The following is a 16,434-nucleotide window of genomic DNA, read 5'->3' on the forward strand; positions in this document are numbered from 1 at the left end:
CTTGTGCCCCTCTGCACCGTGTATCACCCACTATACTGGGCACTCCTTCTCTGCTTCCCCTGCATATATCTCGCGTCCCTCTGCTAACACCATGTACCTCCATGGCCACCTTTTCCCTCCCTGCTGCACTATGCACCCAGACAGCCCCACTGCATCAGGAAGACCCTTGCCCCATGGGAGGGGTGGCTGATTGGGAGCCTGGGAATTGCAATTTAGCCCTTCATGGGCTGTTGTTTGGACAGCCCTGGTCTAGCCCTTTCCCAGAAGATTAAACAAAAATATTAAACTTTTTCTCTTATCTGACATGTCATAAATGCAGCTATGTCTGTTTCAGTTACTCAGTGTCTTGTTTGTTTGTTTGATTGTTTGTTTTGAAAAGTGCAAAGAAAATCTGAATACGTTTGTAGCTCTAGTATGAATCATCCCTTGGCTCCTAGAACTGTAGGTTAGACCCCACTTATGCAATCAGTCTTATTTGCTGCTACTTCATTGGTCAAAGATCACTTGATCACATTTATGTTCAATATATATTGAAGAACAAACCAAACTTGATCATAAATAGACAAGATTTGATTGGTTTCCGGAACTCCCCACTCCTGTCTGGCTAGATGGCAACATTTTACCTTTCATCTCTTTCTCTCCTTTGCTAGTTTTTTGCTGGTAGAAAAGTTTTTTATCTACCATATACCCTCACAAAGCTTGAAAACCCACTTTAGCTTCCTTTTTGCCCTTTTGATTTTTGGTGGAAGATCATGTTCCAAAGACAGGCCAGAGGTTTGCTATTATACTGTCTGCTTTTGTCATGAATTTAGAGACTTTTTTGTTACATCTTAAGTTTGCTTGGCTTAAATGCCAAGTTTAAGGATATGTCCAGATATGATGTGTTTTTTAAATGGAAAGAATGGATTAAATTATAAGGGACTAGTGAAGAATTTGACTGCTGTGCAGATCTTAATATAGTAGAAGACAACTTTTACCTTGTGTGAATGGAATGTGTAGTAGCTACAACAACACATTTGTTAAATGAAGGCAGCTAAGTTGAGCAGGTGATTACAGTGTGGAGGGTTACAAAAGAGGAACTGCATGACGTCCTGCATACCCAGTGACACTTTGTTCATAGAATCTTAAAAAATTAGGGTTGGAAGGGACCATAGGAGGTCATCTAGTCCAACCACCTGCTCAAAGCAGGACAATCCCCCACTTGATCATCCCAGCCAAGACTTTGTCTAGCCAGGTCTTAAAAACGTCCAAGCATAGAACTTCCACAACCTCTCTGGATAATGTCTACCCTCCTAGTGAGGAAGTTTTTCCTAATATCTAATTTTAAACTTCCCTTGCTGCAACTTGAAACAATTGCTTCTTGTTCTTGTCTCTGTCTTCTTTGGAACCCTCCTTCAGGTAGTTGGCAGGCATTTAATAACAGCATTCCTCAGTCTTCCTTTCTCTAGACTAAATAAGCCCACTTCCCTTCACCTCACCTCAGAAGTCATGTGACCTAGCTCCCTAACCATTTTTGTTGCCCTTTGCTGGACTTGCTCCAATTTGTCCACATCCATTCTGTAGTGGGGGGCCCCAATCTGCAAAGTGTATTCTAGATGTGGTTTTACCACTGCAAACATAAGGAGATAATCACTTCCCTTGATCTACTGGCAACATTCTTACTAATGCAGCCCAGTATGCTGTTGCCCTTCTTGGCAACAAGGGCACACTGTTGGTCTTATATTCAGCTTATTGTCCACCGTAACTCCCAGATTCTTTTTTGCAGAGTTCCTGCTTAGCCAGTCGGCCCCAGCCTGTACCAGTGCATGTGATTGTTCTGGCTTAAGTGCAGGACTTTGCACTTGTCCTTATTGAACCTCATGAGTTTTTTTTTCTTTTGGTCCAACCCTCCAATTTTGCTAGGTCTCTCTGAGTCCTGACCCTATCCTTCAGTATATCTACTACTCCCTCCAGTTTGGTGTAATCTGCAGACTTGCTGAGGGTGCACGCTGTGCCATCTTTCAGGTCATTGATGAAGATATTGAACAAAACTGTCCCTAGGACCAACTCCTGGACAGCACTCAAGACGGCTGTTCTCTCATCCTGTGAAAATACCATAGGATACAAGACCAGGAAACATCAAGACTGTTTTGATGAAAATGACACTGAAATTCAAGGTCTCATCAACAGGAAATTGAAAGCTTTCTGTGCCTGGCAGAATGACTTCAACTCTGTCATCAAGAAAGATGCACACCAACAAGCAACATCAGAGGTACAGAGGAGAACACACGAACTGAGGAATGAGTGGTGGATACAGAAATCAAAAGAAATCCAACGTTTTGCTGACATCTGTGACGCTCGTGGCTGCTTCAGTGCTACCAAAACTGCCTACGGCCCTAGCACTCAAGGCCTTAATCCTCTAAGATCAAAGGATGGAACAACGCTCCTGAAAGACAACAAGTCCATCAGTGCTCACTGGAAAGGACATTTCCAGGACCTTCTAAATCATGACTCAACTGTCAATGAAGATAAGATCAACAACTTTCCACAAAAAGCAACTAGAGAAGACCTCGTATTGCCGCCTACCCTGGCAGAGGTCGGAGGTGCCATCAGGAAAACGAAGAATAACAAGGCAGTCGGTTTGACAGAATACCTACAGAGATTTTCAGAGGAGGAGGAGAACAACTTGCATGTCAGCTTCATGTCCTCATCCTTAAAATCTGGAACAAGGAAAAATCCTACCCAACCTAAGGGATGCTTAGATAGTAACAGTCAAGGCAATACTAACAGCCTTCAAGAAGGGGAACAGAACTGATTGCGGAAACTATCGAGGCATCTCATTGTTGGCCACTGAGAGTGAGTCGAAGTGTGCCTTTCTGAAGTCCAGGTTCCTTACTTTGCTGCTCCCCTTACTTCCTGTTCTCCTTCCTTTAACTAAATCATGTTGTGGTCACTGCTGCCCAAGTTGCTATCCACTACTGCATGCCCCAGCCATTCTTCCCTGTTTGTGAGCATCAGGTCAAGAAGAGCACAGTCCGCTGCTTCAGCACTTGCACCAGGAAATTGTCACCAACACGCTACAAAAACTTCCTGGATTGCCTGCACACTGCTGTGTTGCCCTCCCAGCAGATGCCAGGGCAATTGTAGTCCCCTATGACAGTGTTTCTCAACCTGTGGGTCGCAACCCAAAAGTGGGGCACAAGAATATATGAAAGAGTTGCGAACAAACTTTTAAAAATGGATTCTCCTTTGAATGAGAACGTGAGAAACCATGGCTTTTCCCTTGCAGGCTGGCAGAGTTCCAGCCTGCGAGGGACTGTGTGGCTCCCTCCCACCCACACGCTGGGGCCTGGGGGCAGCAGGTTAGGAGTAGCACTGGGCACTGGGTCAGGACTGGCCATTGATGTTTACAAATGGGTCCTGCTACAAAAAAGGTTAAGAACCAGGGCCTGTGATCTGGAAACTTCTGCTAGCTGTCTGAAGAAAGCCTCATCCACCTCATCCTTTTGGTCTGGTTTTCTATAACAGACCCCCTCCACAACATCACCCTTGTTGCTCTCCTTTCTGACCCCAACCCAGAGACTTTTCACAAGTCAATGTCCAGTTTCATACTGGAGCTCTGAGCAATCATACAGCTCTTTTCCATAAAGTGTGACTCCTCCTATTCTCCCCTGCCTGTTCTTCTTGAACAGTTTGCATCCATTCATGACAGTGCTCCAGTCATGCAAGCTTCCACCAAGTCTCTGTTATTCCAATCACATTATAGTTTTGTGACTGTGCAAGGACTTGCAATTCTTCCTGCTTGTTTCCCAGGTTCTGCACATTCATGTATAGACATCTGAGGTAATCCACATCTTTTCTGTGTTTGCAAGCCATATTTAATAGGAGTATGGCACATATTTGAAGACCTCTGTGCGTTTACTTGGAGCAGCAAAGTATAGGAAATCTTTTGGTTAGAGGTGCAAAGATTTTGGTGAACTGGAAGTTTAAAGTGGCTATCAGTCTGCAGTTTGGTAAAAACATCTCATACCTCTGGTTTCCCTATAAAAGGCAGTTGCTTCCTAGGACAATTCTCTTGTCACTGATCTTGAGAAAACATGTATGCATATTTTTTCAAGACTAAAATATTTCTTGTGGAGTTATTTATTCCATGGTGATAACTGCAGAAGGATTGCTTGGGGTTTCTTGGATGTTTTTTCCCCCAAATAACAGCCAAATGAAAATTGCTAGAAGCCAAATGTTTGAAAGCACTTAGCATTTGTATTTGGAGACAGCAGTCATGCATTCTAAGTTTTGATTCAGACTTGATAGGGGAGAATTCCATGGTCCACAAGCTTTTATAGGAACTTGTGCCTATGATATCAGATTAAGCAGCAATTCTAGAACTCACTTGAAGATGTAGTTCAGTTGTTGGGTATCATCTTAGTTTCCTGAATAAGGGACATGTAATCTCTCCAGTTAGGTGAGAAGGGGGAAACAGGCGAAGTATTAGAAGTCAAGTCAATTGAGATGCTGACGTGAAAAGCGCTGTTTTGATTAGGAAATTATTCTTTATAGTTCTTAACTAGGTTGTTCTTTAATTTTCTTTGGCTACCCCTACTTCCAAATTTTACCTCAGGAATTGAATTTTGTTTCCTAGAATTAAATATTTAATGCAAGGAAAAGGAGAATAGGAGACGTATTATATCGGTGGTAGTGGTGGAAAGTCGAAAGAACTTTTAGAAGATTGTTAGAGGTAGTATATCATGTCTATTGGAATAGACATGTATTTGCATTCATGTTTGCAAGTATTTAAACTAGTATTTCATGTAGAGAGGGGAAAGAGCTGGTGACTTCATCTGAAGGTAAAGAGGGCTATGAAATGGCAACATTTCATAATAGTTCTGATTTCCAGTAGATTGCATGTGGATTAGTGTCTGCTGGTTTATTCTAAGTAGTTTGCACTCGTAATTCACTGACAGAACAGTGCTTTCATTTTTTCAATAAACTATACGCATTATTTTACTAATTTCAATCAGAGGAGAATGTAGGAGTCAGTGAGGTTTATTTTAGTGGATTCTCTTTTTTTATAAAATTGCCTATCAATACATAGTAGAAAGCCCTTTGCAGAATCCACATAAGCCATCATGCCACAAATCCCTGTAGTGGCCCTAGGGCCTGCCAGTAAATTAGTGCTAACACATTGTGTGTCTGACCCCACTGATTTCTCTGCACAAAACCAGTTGTCTTAAGGTTTGTTCTTGTTTTTGGCTTTTTGTTTGTTTCTTTTAGCAAAAAGTATTGAAGCTTATTCTGTGATAAGCATTTGGGTGGAAGTGGTCCTTTGTAGTGACATTTCCTCTGTTTCTCGATCCATTAAGAATTAAAAGGGTCTTGAAAAATTCTCAAAGGACTCAAAACCATTGCTCCTTTAATTTTAGCTGAAAAGCGTAAAATAGTTGCAGCTGTTCATTAGGGAAACTACCAATTTTGTCAGATGCAAAACAGTTCTCGTGATGTGTTTACAATTTAACTTACTTTGAACTAGTCATGTTTCTATGACTTAATATAAAACTTTACAAATCCCCATCTATTATGGTAATATATAAGTAATTTGTCAGCTTGCAGGAGCAAGTATGGATTCATCTTTGTACATTTGTGGGGGGGAAATCACTGATCAGTAGAAATGATTGCTTCTAATGTAGTAAGTGTTCAATAGATCCATGTCCATGGCTGCTCTTAAAAATAGACACAATTTTTATTTTAAAGGCACTTCTATATCATTATTGTGTGTAATTGGCATAAACACATCTCACTGTCCTTTGAGCCTCCTCTTTGGATTCACATCTATGGAAAGTTTGGAGTGTAGTACTACTGGATTAGTTAACTGCATCCCTGAAGAATTGGATTTATCAGACATGTTGTTTGGGATATAAATCCTATCTTGTCCATTTCCCTGGTTAATGTTTAGGTGCACATGAACTTGAACAGATGCAGCTAATTCTAGAATCAATTCCTGTTGTGCATGAGGAGGACCGTCAGGAGCTTCTCACTGTAATACCAGTTTACATTAAAAACGATATGACTGAGCCACACAGACCTTTAACTCAGCTCCTTCCAGGCATCAGCCCTGAAGGTAAGTAGTTAAAAAAATATATATATTTTAGTCTCTATTTTAAAATCCATGGTAAAAAGACTTTTACAGTGAATAATTTTAGCTAGCATAAGCTTGATCATGTGTTACAAACAAGTTTCATTTGGTAGCAGAATCTGTACTATTATCCCCCATCACGCATTTGGCTCTTGCCCATTCTCTGGGCTAGGATTGCTAGACCCATGTTCCCAAACTGTGGTCCACAAGGTCATATAAAGTGGCATTTAACTAGTCTATAGATCACTTCAGTTATTCCCTTCCTCAGAATCCGTTCCAGGTAGTTTGTTTATTAAAAAAAAAAATGCTTGAGAAATTTTCAGGGTTCATTATGGTCTGTTTGTGCAAATGGTTAGAGACCCACTGCAGCTGGAGGCGTTTTAGTGTGGCTTCTTATACAGTATTACATACCTACTTAGAGAGCTGTATGCTACCCACTTATCTGGAGGGCTTGTTTTATGTTGAAACTAGTCTTTTGAAGATAGATTAATAAAGGAATGAAATCAGAAATGTATGCCATGTTATTTTGAAAAAACATTTTGGGGCACTACTTAGTCAAAAGAGCGAAGTTCTGTTTAAGAGCTTTTTTTAATCTTTGTTTCTGCCTCTCTGACAGTCATTGCTTGGTGTGGAAATCAGTAGCATGCACTGACTTGACTTACAGTCCACCCTAAGCTTTTAAAACTTGAAGGAATTATTTGGCTATCACAGATCACTAGTAATAACTAGACTGTGTTTGGCCTCTACTTTTCCAGATAAGACAGACAAGCGCAGACAATATTTTTTTTTTACTGTATTAATCTGATCAGCTGGTAGTTTAGTCTTAAAATAATTATGTTCATGATTCTGTCATCTTTATAGCCACAATATTTTCAGCAATCTTTAACACATTCAAACACATGTGAGAGGAATAAGACTCTGCCTTGTAGTTGTTTTCAAGCATAGGAATTCTCAGCCTCTGGTTTCTGGTGACTTTTTTTTAATTCTCTGCAGCACTGGACTTTCTGAAGCAAATTTTGACTTTTAGTCCCATGGATCGATTGACAGCAGAAGAAGCTTTGTCCCATCCTTATATGAGCATTTACTCCTTTCCAACAGATGAGCCCATTTCAAGTCATCCTTTTCACATTGAAGATGAGGTTGATGATATTCTACTGATGGATGAAAGTCACAGCCACATTTATAATTGGGAAAGGTACATTTATTCCAAATCACAGTATACAATGAATTGTCTTGGGTCTGAACCATAAATCCTCCTCGAGCCTAAAACCAGGCTGTACCTGAGATGCTGGAAATACCTATTTTAAAACAGTAGATACTGGAGGGGGAAAAAAAAAAAAAGAGTACGGTATTCCTGAGTTAAATTCCTTGCTTCGCCCTGTCCCATGTGCAGACTAAATCCTTTTTGACTGACTTCTTGAATTAACTTGAGGAAAATAATTTTACTACGAGTAACATCTCTGTGCATTATTTAAAAAGAATTTCTAGAAGTAAAGTACAAAGACTAACTTGGATATCCTTATTTGTGACTCTGCAGTTCATCTATCACATAATAAATACGTCTGCTCTTTGCATTAAAACCATTTGCTTTTCAAGCCTGTTAGACATAAGTTAATCTTTTTTCAGATGTGTATCACTGTCAGAAATTCAGACTTTTCTTTCTTATAATCTGTAAATATACTTGTAAAGGTCTGGGATCTCAACATTAATATAGCCAAAAAAAAAAGTCTTCACCTAAAAATAAATACTTCTGATAAGATTTCTGACGTCTCCCCTATACCCCCCAGGAAATATCCTAAAGATTGCTAAACTATAAATTAGAATAACGTATAGTTGGGGTTTTAAAATACTTGGAGACATTCATATATAACTGGTTTAATCAGGCTGCATTTAAAATATATATATCTCAAAAATATAGATGCTCAAGTTACCTAACTGGGTTTTATGTTATTGTAAACAGTAACTTATTCTTAAACCATATTTTTAGGGGATAACTTGTAAGGATTATGGCTGCTTTTTTATTCACTAACATTAGGAAATTAATTATTGCAGATATCATGAAAGTCAGTTTTCAGAACATGAATGGCCTATTCATAATAACTATGAAGCTGATGAAGTTCAGCGTGATCCAAGGGCTCTTTCTGATGTCACTGATGAAGAAGAAGTGCAAATAGATCCTCGCAAATATCTGGATGGAGATCGTGAAAAATATCTGGAGGATCCTGCTTTTGATACCCACTTCTCTACTGAGCCTTGCTGGCAATATCCAGATCATCATGAAAACAAGTACTGTGATCTGGAATGTAGCCACACTTGTAATTACAAAATGAGGTCATCTTCATACCTAGATAATTTAGTTTGGCGAGATAGTGAAGTTAACCATTACTATGAGCCCAAGCTTATTATAGATCTTTCTAACTGGAAGGAACAGAGCAAAGAGAAGTCTGATAAGAAAGGCAAGTCCAAATGTGAAAAGAATGGATTGGTGAAGGCTCAGATAGCTCTTGAGGAAGCTTCACAGCAGCTTGTTGAAAAAGAAAGGGAGAAGAATCAAGGGTTTGACTTTGATTCATTTATAGCAGGAACCATTCAGCTTAGTTTACAACACAAGTCTACTGATGTTGATAAATTAAATGACTTGAATAGCTCAGTGTCTCAACTAGAATTGAAAGGCTTAATATCAAAGTCAGTAAGCAGAGAGAAAGAGGAAAAAGGAATGGCTAATCTAGCACAGTTGGAAGCTCTGCACCAAACTTCTTTGGATAGCCAGTTTGTGAGTGGTGGGGAAGAATGCTTCCTCATAGACCAATTTTGTTGCGAAGTAAGGAAAGATGAACAAATTGAGAAAGAAAATACTTACACCAGTTATTTGGACAAATTATTTAGCAAGAAAGAAGATGCTGAAATGTTAGAAACTGAGCCAGGTGAAGATGGGAAGCTTGGGGAGAAGGAAAGAGAAGAGAATTTTCTTAGTAACAGCGGGGAATTTCTCTTTAACAAGCAGCTTGAGGCTATAGGTATTCCTCAGTTTCACAGCCCTGTTGGTTCACCACTTAAATCAATTCAGGCCACGTTAACGCCTTCTTCTATGAAATCGTCTCCCCAAATTCCCCATAAAACATACAGCAGCATTCTAAAACATCTAAACTAAAACACTCAGCAGACATTTCTTTTGTATTCATGAGATGTTTGTCTTTTTTTTTTAATTACTAGTGTAAGTAATTTTTTTTTTTTTTTTTTTACTTGAATCAGATGGTGTAATTTTGGTATGGATTTCATTAGCTTTCTGTTTACCATTGTTTTTACAATCCAGAATTACTTTCTATACATAAGTTAGTTTTGTTTTTAAACTGGCATGTCGTTTGCACACAAAATTAAATAGAGCAAAATAATGCAACATGCAGGAGGAAACAGAAAATGCACTAAACCAAGTAAAAACATTCTCTCAGTAAAACAGTTGTCCATGTTTTGCAGAAAAAGAATCTTGCCTTTAAATTTACACAGTGAGACTGTACATAATTGCATGAAAATATCTATATTTTTTTCCCTGAAACATTTTTTCATTCATGTGTATTTTAGAGTTTTTCATACTGTACACATTTCTTAGACACATGATACCAGCAGCAACTGAAAATGAACGCAGAATTTGGTACGCATGTGTTATCTACCTCAAGGTAACAGCAGTATGTGGCAAAACATTAACCACCCATAGTGCTTCTCATTATGCACTTCTATTTAGCCAGCATTATTGTAGTAGCTGTTCTTACTGAAAAATCATTCAATATTTATAAATGTCCTGGTATGCATTCTTTATAGTGAAGTGTTAATATGCAGCACTTTTATTTATTTTAGCAGATAAGAAGTATATTTCTCTAATTATAGAAAGTCAACTTAATTTTTTGAAGTTACTTTTCAAATGCTAGGTTTTTGTTTAGCACTATGGTTTATTGCCTACATAGCTGGATATTTAATAACATCAGCTTATTCTGAGGCTGCCCAATACATCAAGTTGTGTTGGTTTTTTTTTTTAAGTTTTCATTTTAAGTAAAGCACTCACTGTGTATAGGAATTTGTCATTTGGAGGTGCTTCATCTCTCTACAAAGAAATTAGGAATTGCTTTATTATAAAATGCTCCTAGAAGTCTTAATTGTGTTCATTTAAAAAAAAAAAAAAAATTTTGTAACATTAGTTGTGTGCATGGAAATAATTAAGGTACAACATTACTGTAGGTTAAAAGTTCTATATGGTGAGACATTTTGTTTTTACTGTATGTTTTTACTGAATGATTCCCACCCCCAGAGCAAGCATGAATAAAATTAGGTTAAATGTAGCATGTAGCATCTCAGTCTTCTGAAAATTTTGTTTTTACCTTCTGGGTTTTTTTGGGATACTGTATGTATCATTGGCTCCCCTGTTTAAAACAAAAGAAATAAAACATGGCCAGCAAAAATTACTTCTGTCTCTCTCTTTGTACAGCGAAAATTACCAACTGCTTGGTAACATCATTAGGTATCACCATTACTTTGCAACGGGCCGAGCCTATCTGCCTGCCCCCAGTGTTTCTGGATTAATGTAACAACTGGATGGTTTGCTTGTTTGTTTTAAGGGAAGGGGAAAGTGGATCCAGTTCGGACTCTCTTATATTTGCTGTTGCAGCTTAGGAATTTGTTTTGCTTCTCCCCTGGTTACAATTTGTGACTTCAGATCAATGTTGGCATAAGTAGCATAAAACCTGAACTTTCTACGGTTTTTACTTCAAACTAAACTGCAGTTTTAAGTGTGTGCTCTTTTTTGGAATACTATCTAATAGCAGCTGTAATTGTTTTTAAATACATTATTTTTATGTATTGCACATCACAAAACTTCCATTGCCTGTGTTAATGAACCAAATAATAGTTTTGATTTTGCTGAAAGGATTTAAAAGTCTAGTCTTTTATACTTTTACATGGTGACTAAGTCAGAGGAAACTGCATACACCAATGTTAACATATTAAGTGCTCACTTCACTCCTAAAATAAATAAATAAATAAATAAGTAGAATTTGTACCTTTCACTTTACCTTTCAACTGTGTACTTGCCTTGATTATTTTTTCCTCCTTTCTTTTTGCTATCATAATTTTAGAGATCTGGAAGTGACCTAAGCAAAAGCATGAGCATTTTTTACTACAGTATTAACTCAAGTTACTGAACTTTAGTGAAAACTGCCTCACTACAAATCAAACCTTAGTTGCTGTGTCCATGCTTGCTTTGTGCTTGCTCATATGTAGCATGTATGCTCCTAGGGACACTTCGTTAGACTATTTATACTGCAAAAAGAAGCAGGAAGTTATAATCAGGTGAACTCTGGAGGCTGTGTCTGTTTTCTGAGAAGTCAGAATGTAGGGCTACCAGCTAACAAGTAGACTGCAGTACAATTGTATTGGCAACGGTGTTGTTCACTCCAGCCTAAAATCCAACAAATTAACTAGCTCAAATTAAACCACCACTGTATTGGAGTTAAATGTCTAATCTGCAGATGAGACTTGAATTGGAGGCTACCTGCATTACTAAGATAGGCAAGCCTTATGCAGTACTGGTTCCAGGGACTACTTCCTCACTTTCAAGGGATCTTTCTGTATTGCCTCTACGGGGAACCTGCTTACACAGGGACAGACTTCTCCATGTGCACAGAGGCTCCCCCCCATATTTACATAATCATAGTTTTAGTCCCTATACTTATTAGATACAAGGCACAGGGAACAAGTGAGGCCATATTACTATTCCTTGTTACAGATGAGCTTCTAGATGGAATACAATGTGCTGCCTGAGAACTAATTTCACCTAGAGTTACTATGACATGATATCCCTTCTGTGGTGCAAACAAGGCCATTTTATAGCTAGGTTTAGTCCCTTTATATAAATACATACTTAAACAGCAGCACTTATCTATATGTATGTGAAAAAAGCTGAAGTTCTTGTCATACCTAAATCATGTGACCTGTCTTGGTTTTGTGTACTACCTTTAGTTTTTGAGTCTGCACCTCCTGTGGGACAAAACGGGGCATCTGAAATCAGCAGTGGTTTAGCTGGGACAGTGTCCTTGTTGAGAGGTCCTGTCCAGGCAGCTTGCCTGAGGCAAACTGCTGATTCCTTAGAATGGTAGAATTTACTGGCTGCTTTATAAAATATTTGGCTAGGCCTTCATGAAAGAACCTCATGCTGAAGAAAACTACACACCCGTTGAAATGCTTGGTATGCTTTGGTCACCATGTGAGTGTTTCTTCCTGGAAAACCAAGCATTTCAACAGGTATGCAGTTTTCCTTCAGCATGAGGTTCTTTCATGGAGGCCCAGCCAAATATTTTATTAATCAGATGAAGACTGGTACTTGAGCAGTGTACTTTCAAAGCGGCCACAATGTTTTTTTCCTGCCAGCAGTGATCTGAATAGCACGACAAGACTTTTGACTTGAATGATGGAGCAGAAAATGTGATGGTGGCATTCTGGTAGCACTGCAAATGCAACATTCCATTACTCTGGGATTGGGAACTGTAAGGGGAGGATGGGAAACAGGTTCCTGGACACAAAACTGACTGGAGCGTTTTCATGAATAATTTGAGGAAGGATTTCAGGAGCAGGAGCTACCATTGACTGCTGGTAAACTTGTAAATAAGAGCTTTGCTGCAGCGAGGCGCAAGGGCAGGAAACTGCATTCCTTGTCCAGCTGCACTCATCCAAGCTATGCTTAGGGGGCTTGTATGCCCTACAATAAAGTAACTTTCTTCAGGAAAACTCCCCACCCCCGCGCCAAGACACATTGTTAATCTTGCTACCAAATCTTTTCATTCCACTCTTCTAGACAGTTATATACTCTCCTGTGCGCAAAGTTCCTGAAGTATTGAATGACTGTGACCACTTTGGGAATATGCAGTACAAGGCATTTTATCAAAAACAAGGTATGCAGCAATTTGCATAATTACATAATCTAATTTTGCATAGAATATAAATTTAAACGTGTCTTGGTATGCGTTCTGGGTTTTGGGGTTTGTTTTGTTTTTCCTTCTTGGAAAGAAGAAATGTGTCTGGCCTTTCTCTTAGATCTGGGACTGTTTTGAAATATGGTAATGAAATTGGATGGAAAGAGTACATGAGGAATATTGAAACTGCCAATCAAATTAAACCCAAAAGCATGCAACTGTCTTGGTGTGGGCTGGTGGTCACATCTTGTTTTGTCTTGTGAAATGCTTCACTTTGGCAAAATGGCAGCATTTTTACATTAAAAAATGACGAGACAAAATATGAGGCTTTGGTGAGTTGGATACAAAGCCTAAATCAAGCATGTTCACTACTCTCTAGACCCTTAGGGATTGATTGGCATGTTGAAGGAGTGCTTCATGGATACTAATGGTGCATTTGGGTCAAAAGCGGTACTTTGCAAGAAGCTTGATTCTCTGACTTACAGGGAAGATTCAATGTCTTATTAAGCAGGAACAGTTCTCAGGAGCAGGAAATGGAAATGCATCAAAAGGAAGTTTAAATATGTTAGTAACTGAAAACACCGGTCAGCTTTTTGGTCCTTCCTAGATGACCTACAAAAATTCTGTACTGGAGGAACAGACAGAAGTTATATGGGCTTAAAAAGGATTTGTGCTGTAAAGATTGCTCCTGGCATATGTTTCATTGATCATAGAATCATAGAAGTAGGGTCGGAAGGGACCTTGTAGATCTTCAAGTCCGACACCACCCCCCCCCTCAAATGACCCCAGCCAGGTACGCATCAAGCCACTTATTAAAGACCCCCAGGCTAGGAGCCAGCACCACTTCCCTTAGAAATTGGTTCCAGATCCTAGCCGCCCTTACTGTGAAATAATTCTTATGGGTGTCTAATCTAAACCTACTCTCCAGCAACTTGTGGCTGTTATTCCTTGTTATTCCAGGGGGTGCTAGGGGAAACAAGGTCTCCCCCAAACCCTTCTGGTTCCCCCTAGTAAGTTTATAGATGGTCACCAGGTCCCCCCTCAGCCTTCTCTTGTGAAGGCTGAACAGGTTCAGGTCCCATAGCCTCTCATTGTAGGGGCTGCCCTGCTGACCCCTGATCATGTGGGTGGCCTTCCTCTGGACCCTCTCAATGTTGTCCACATCCCTCTTGAAGTGGGGTGCCCAGAACTGGACACAATACTCCAGCTGTGGCCTGACCAGTGTCGCGTAGAGGGGGAGGATCACCTCCCTGGCTCTACTTGAGATGCACCTGTGGATGCACGATAGGGTCCGGTTAGCCCTGCCGACTGTGACCTCGCATTGTCGGCCCATGTTCATCTTGGAGTCAATGATGACTCCGAGATCCCCTTCTACCTCCGTGCTCTCAAGAAGGGAGTTTCCCATCTTATAAGTGTGCTGATCATGCACATCCCCAAAGCCACAAGAAAGAAGAAAAAAGAGTAAATGAGCAGTTGTTCAACCATGACCTGGCAACTTCTTTGAAAACCAATTGTGGAATAGTCTAAAGTATGCCAAATGAAGGCTCCACTGTAAAATGCCAAGGTGTTTGCCAACGAACCTGGGTGTTTGTGTTTAGCATTCTTTGCTACTGACTTCTTAAATAATTTTTTTAACTACATTTTCAAATTGTAAGTGGTTTCTGAGAGTTCCTCTGCTTAAACTCCAATGCATTGTGATATATAACTAGATATGATTTATAATTAACATGATGCTGACCGCAACCTAACATAGACCATAAAGGATGTTGAGCAGCAGGGGGTTAAACAGTTAGTGGACACTATATTAAATGCTATTTGCCCTGGTGCATGCATGGTACTCAGTCAAGGTCAAGATTATGCTCACAGCTGAATTCAAACATCATAAAACTGTAATGTAGACACGCCTAGAGACGCTCCTTGTCTGCACTGCACTCAAGTGTGATTGCAACTTGCACTTGTTCCATGCACTTCCCAGATTAAAGTTATTAAACTTTACACATATGCAGTCACACTTCTGACTGCAGTACAGACCTCTCTTTAGATAAAACACCTTTCCCTCTCTCCTTTTTCCCCCTCCAATTATTTTTCAAAAATATTCAGCTTTCTATACTGTAAAAGTTGTCAATCTTGCCTAGCATTTAGCTATCATGGCAGAGTCCCTTCTGCTCAGCACTGAGTTCATTGCTTTAAGACCGTCCAACTTCTAAGTGTCTGGGGCTGCACATCCTCAACAGGGCCAAGGCTGCCCTGGCTGTGCAGTGCTATATTTGTGGGAACCCTAGCTTCTCTGGACATCCTACAGGCTGCCAGTTGAACAGCTGTTTTAAGACATTAAATCACTTTGCTACATGGTTTCTCGGTGGGGGGGAGAACATTAAATAATCCAATGACAGCCCTCTCCACCAATAAGCAGTAGGAGTGGGGCCATTGGGGCCCCTTAGCCAATCAGAGGTGGGGGCAGGGAGGGCAGGCCTGCCATTATGAGCCCTCGAAAATGGTGACCAGCCCCACAATCTCTGTGAAATTGGCCAGCCGCTGCCTTGAGTTTGGATAGACCTCTACCCATAGGGAACACTAGGAGTTCCTTCCTTTGCCTCTCTATTTTCTGAACTTCGTGAGAGGACCAGATTTTCCAGTGTGGGCTTTCTCTGGTGTCGGTGTTGTCTATAGACACAAGAAGTTGACCTAGGTGCTGGGAGAATTGAGTGAGGTGGACAAAGAAAGTTGAACGTTCTGTAGCTGAAGTTACGAAACTCAAAGAATTAGAGTTGGGCACCCTGAGGGATCAAGTGACGCCTGCTATGCTGATCAGTCCTGGAAGCAAAACCTGAAGGACAATAGTCCCTAACTGCTGTTTCCTGTGAATCTGTCTAAATTGCACTCTGTGCTTTGAGAGGTAAGTAGAGGGAGACACTATCCATTATATACCAGTATTTCGATGTTGCTCTTCATCATGAGACGGTTAAAATGGTCCTGAAAAATCCTTTGTGGTTTTTCCCTTGAATCATTTCATCACTCATGTAGTCTTGTAGTTTTTCACTTGTTCTGCATCTTTCTGCATAAAGCCTAAGCCTAATAAACCAGGGAACTAATATTTCCATAGTTTACAAGGCACATACTCAGAAACCGTTTAGGCCTGGAAGGCTCATTGGTTCAAACAAATGGTGCTATAATTAAATTGGTTATCTACTTTGAGTAGTATTTGACAGCTCCTTAAAATATTACCTGCTTAAAAGTTCAGTGACCTGCTGCTTTGACTAAGAATCAGTACTGCTGATAACGTAACGAGTATGCAACAACATGTGGTGAAAGTCCTGCTATGATATCTCTAGTGGAATGCATCGATAATTAGGAACTGCAATGTTTTCA

The 16,434-nt window shown here is 39.8% G+C and overlaps 1 protein-coding gene across 3 annotated transcripts in view; it reads left to right on the plus strand.

Moving 5' to 3' along the window:
• Positions 1-10,563, plus strand: part of MAPK6 (mitogen-activated protein kinase 6) — a 48,305-nt gene extending 37,742 nt beyond the window's left edge. For all 3 annotated transcript variants that reach the window (XM_006017945.3, XM_025197024.1, XM_025197025.1), the window contains exons 4-6: positions 5,930-6,094; positions 7,103-7,304; positions 8,162-10,563. In XM_006017945.3, the coding sequence (XP_006018007.1) occupies positions 5,930-6,094; positions 7,103-7,304; positions 8,162-9,260 (1,466 nt within the window). In that variant the 3' untranslated portion in view covers positions 9,261-10,563. The remainder of the gene's footprint in view (positions 1-5,929; positions 6,095-7,102; positions 7,305-8,161) is intronic.
• The last annotated feature ends 5,871 nt before the right edge of the window (positions 10,564-16,434 follow it).

This window comes from Alligator sinensis, unplaced genomic scaffold (genome assembly GCF_000455745.1).
Source record: "Alligator sinensis unplaced genomic scaffold, ASM45574v1 scaffold250_1, whole genome shotgun sequence".
NCBI classification, from domain to species: Eukaryota; Metazoa; Chordata; order Crocodylia; family Alligatoridae; genus Alligator; species Alligator sinensis.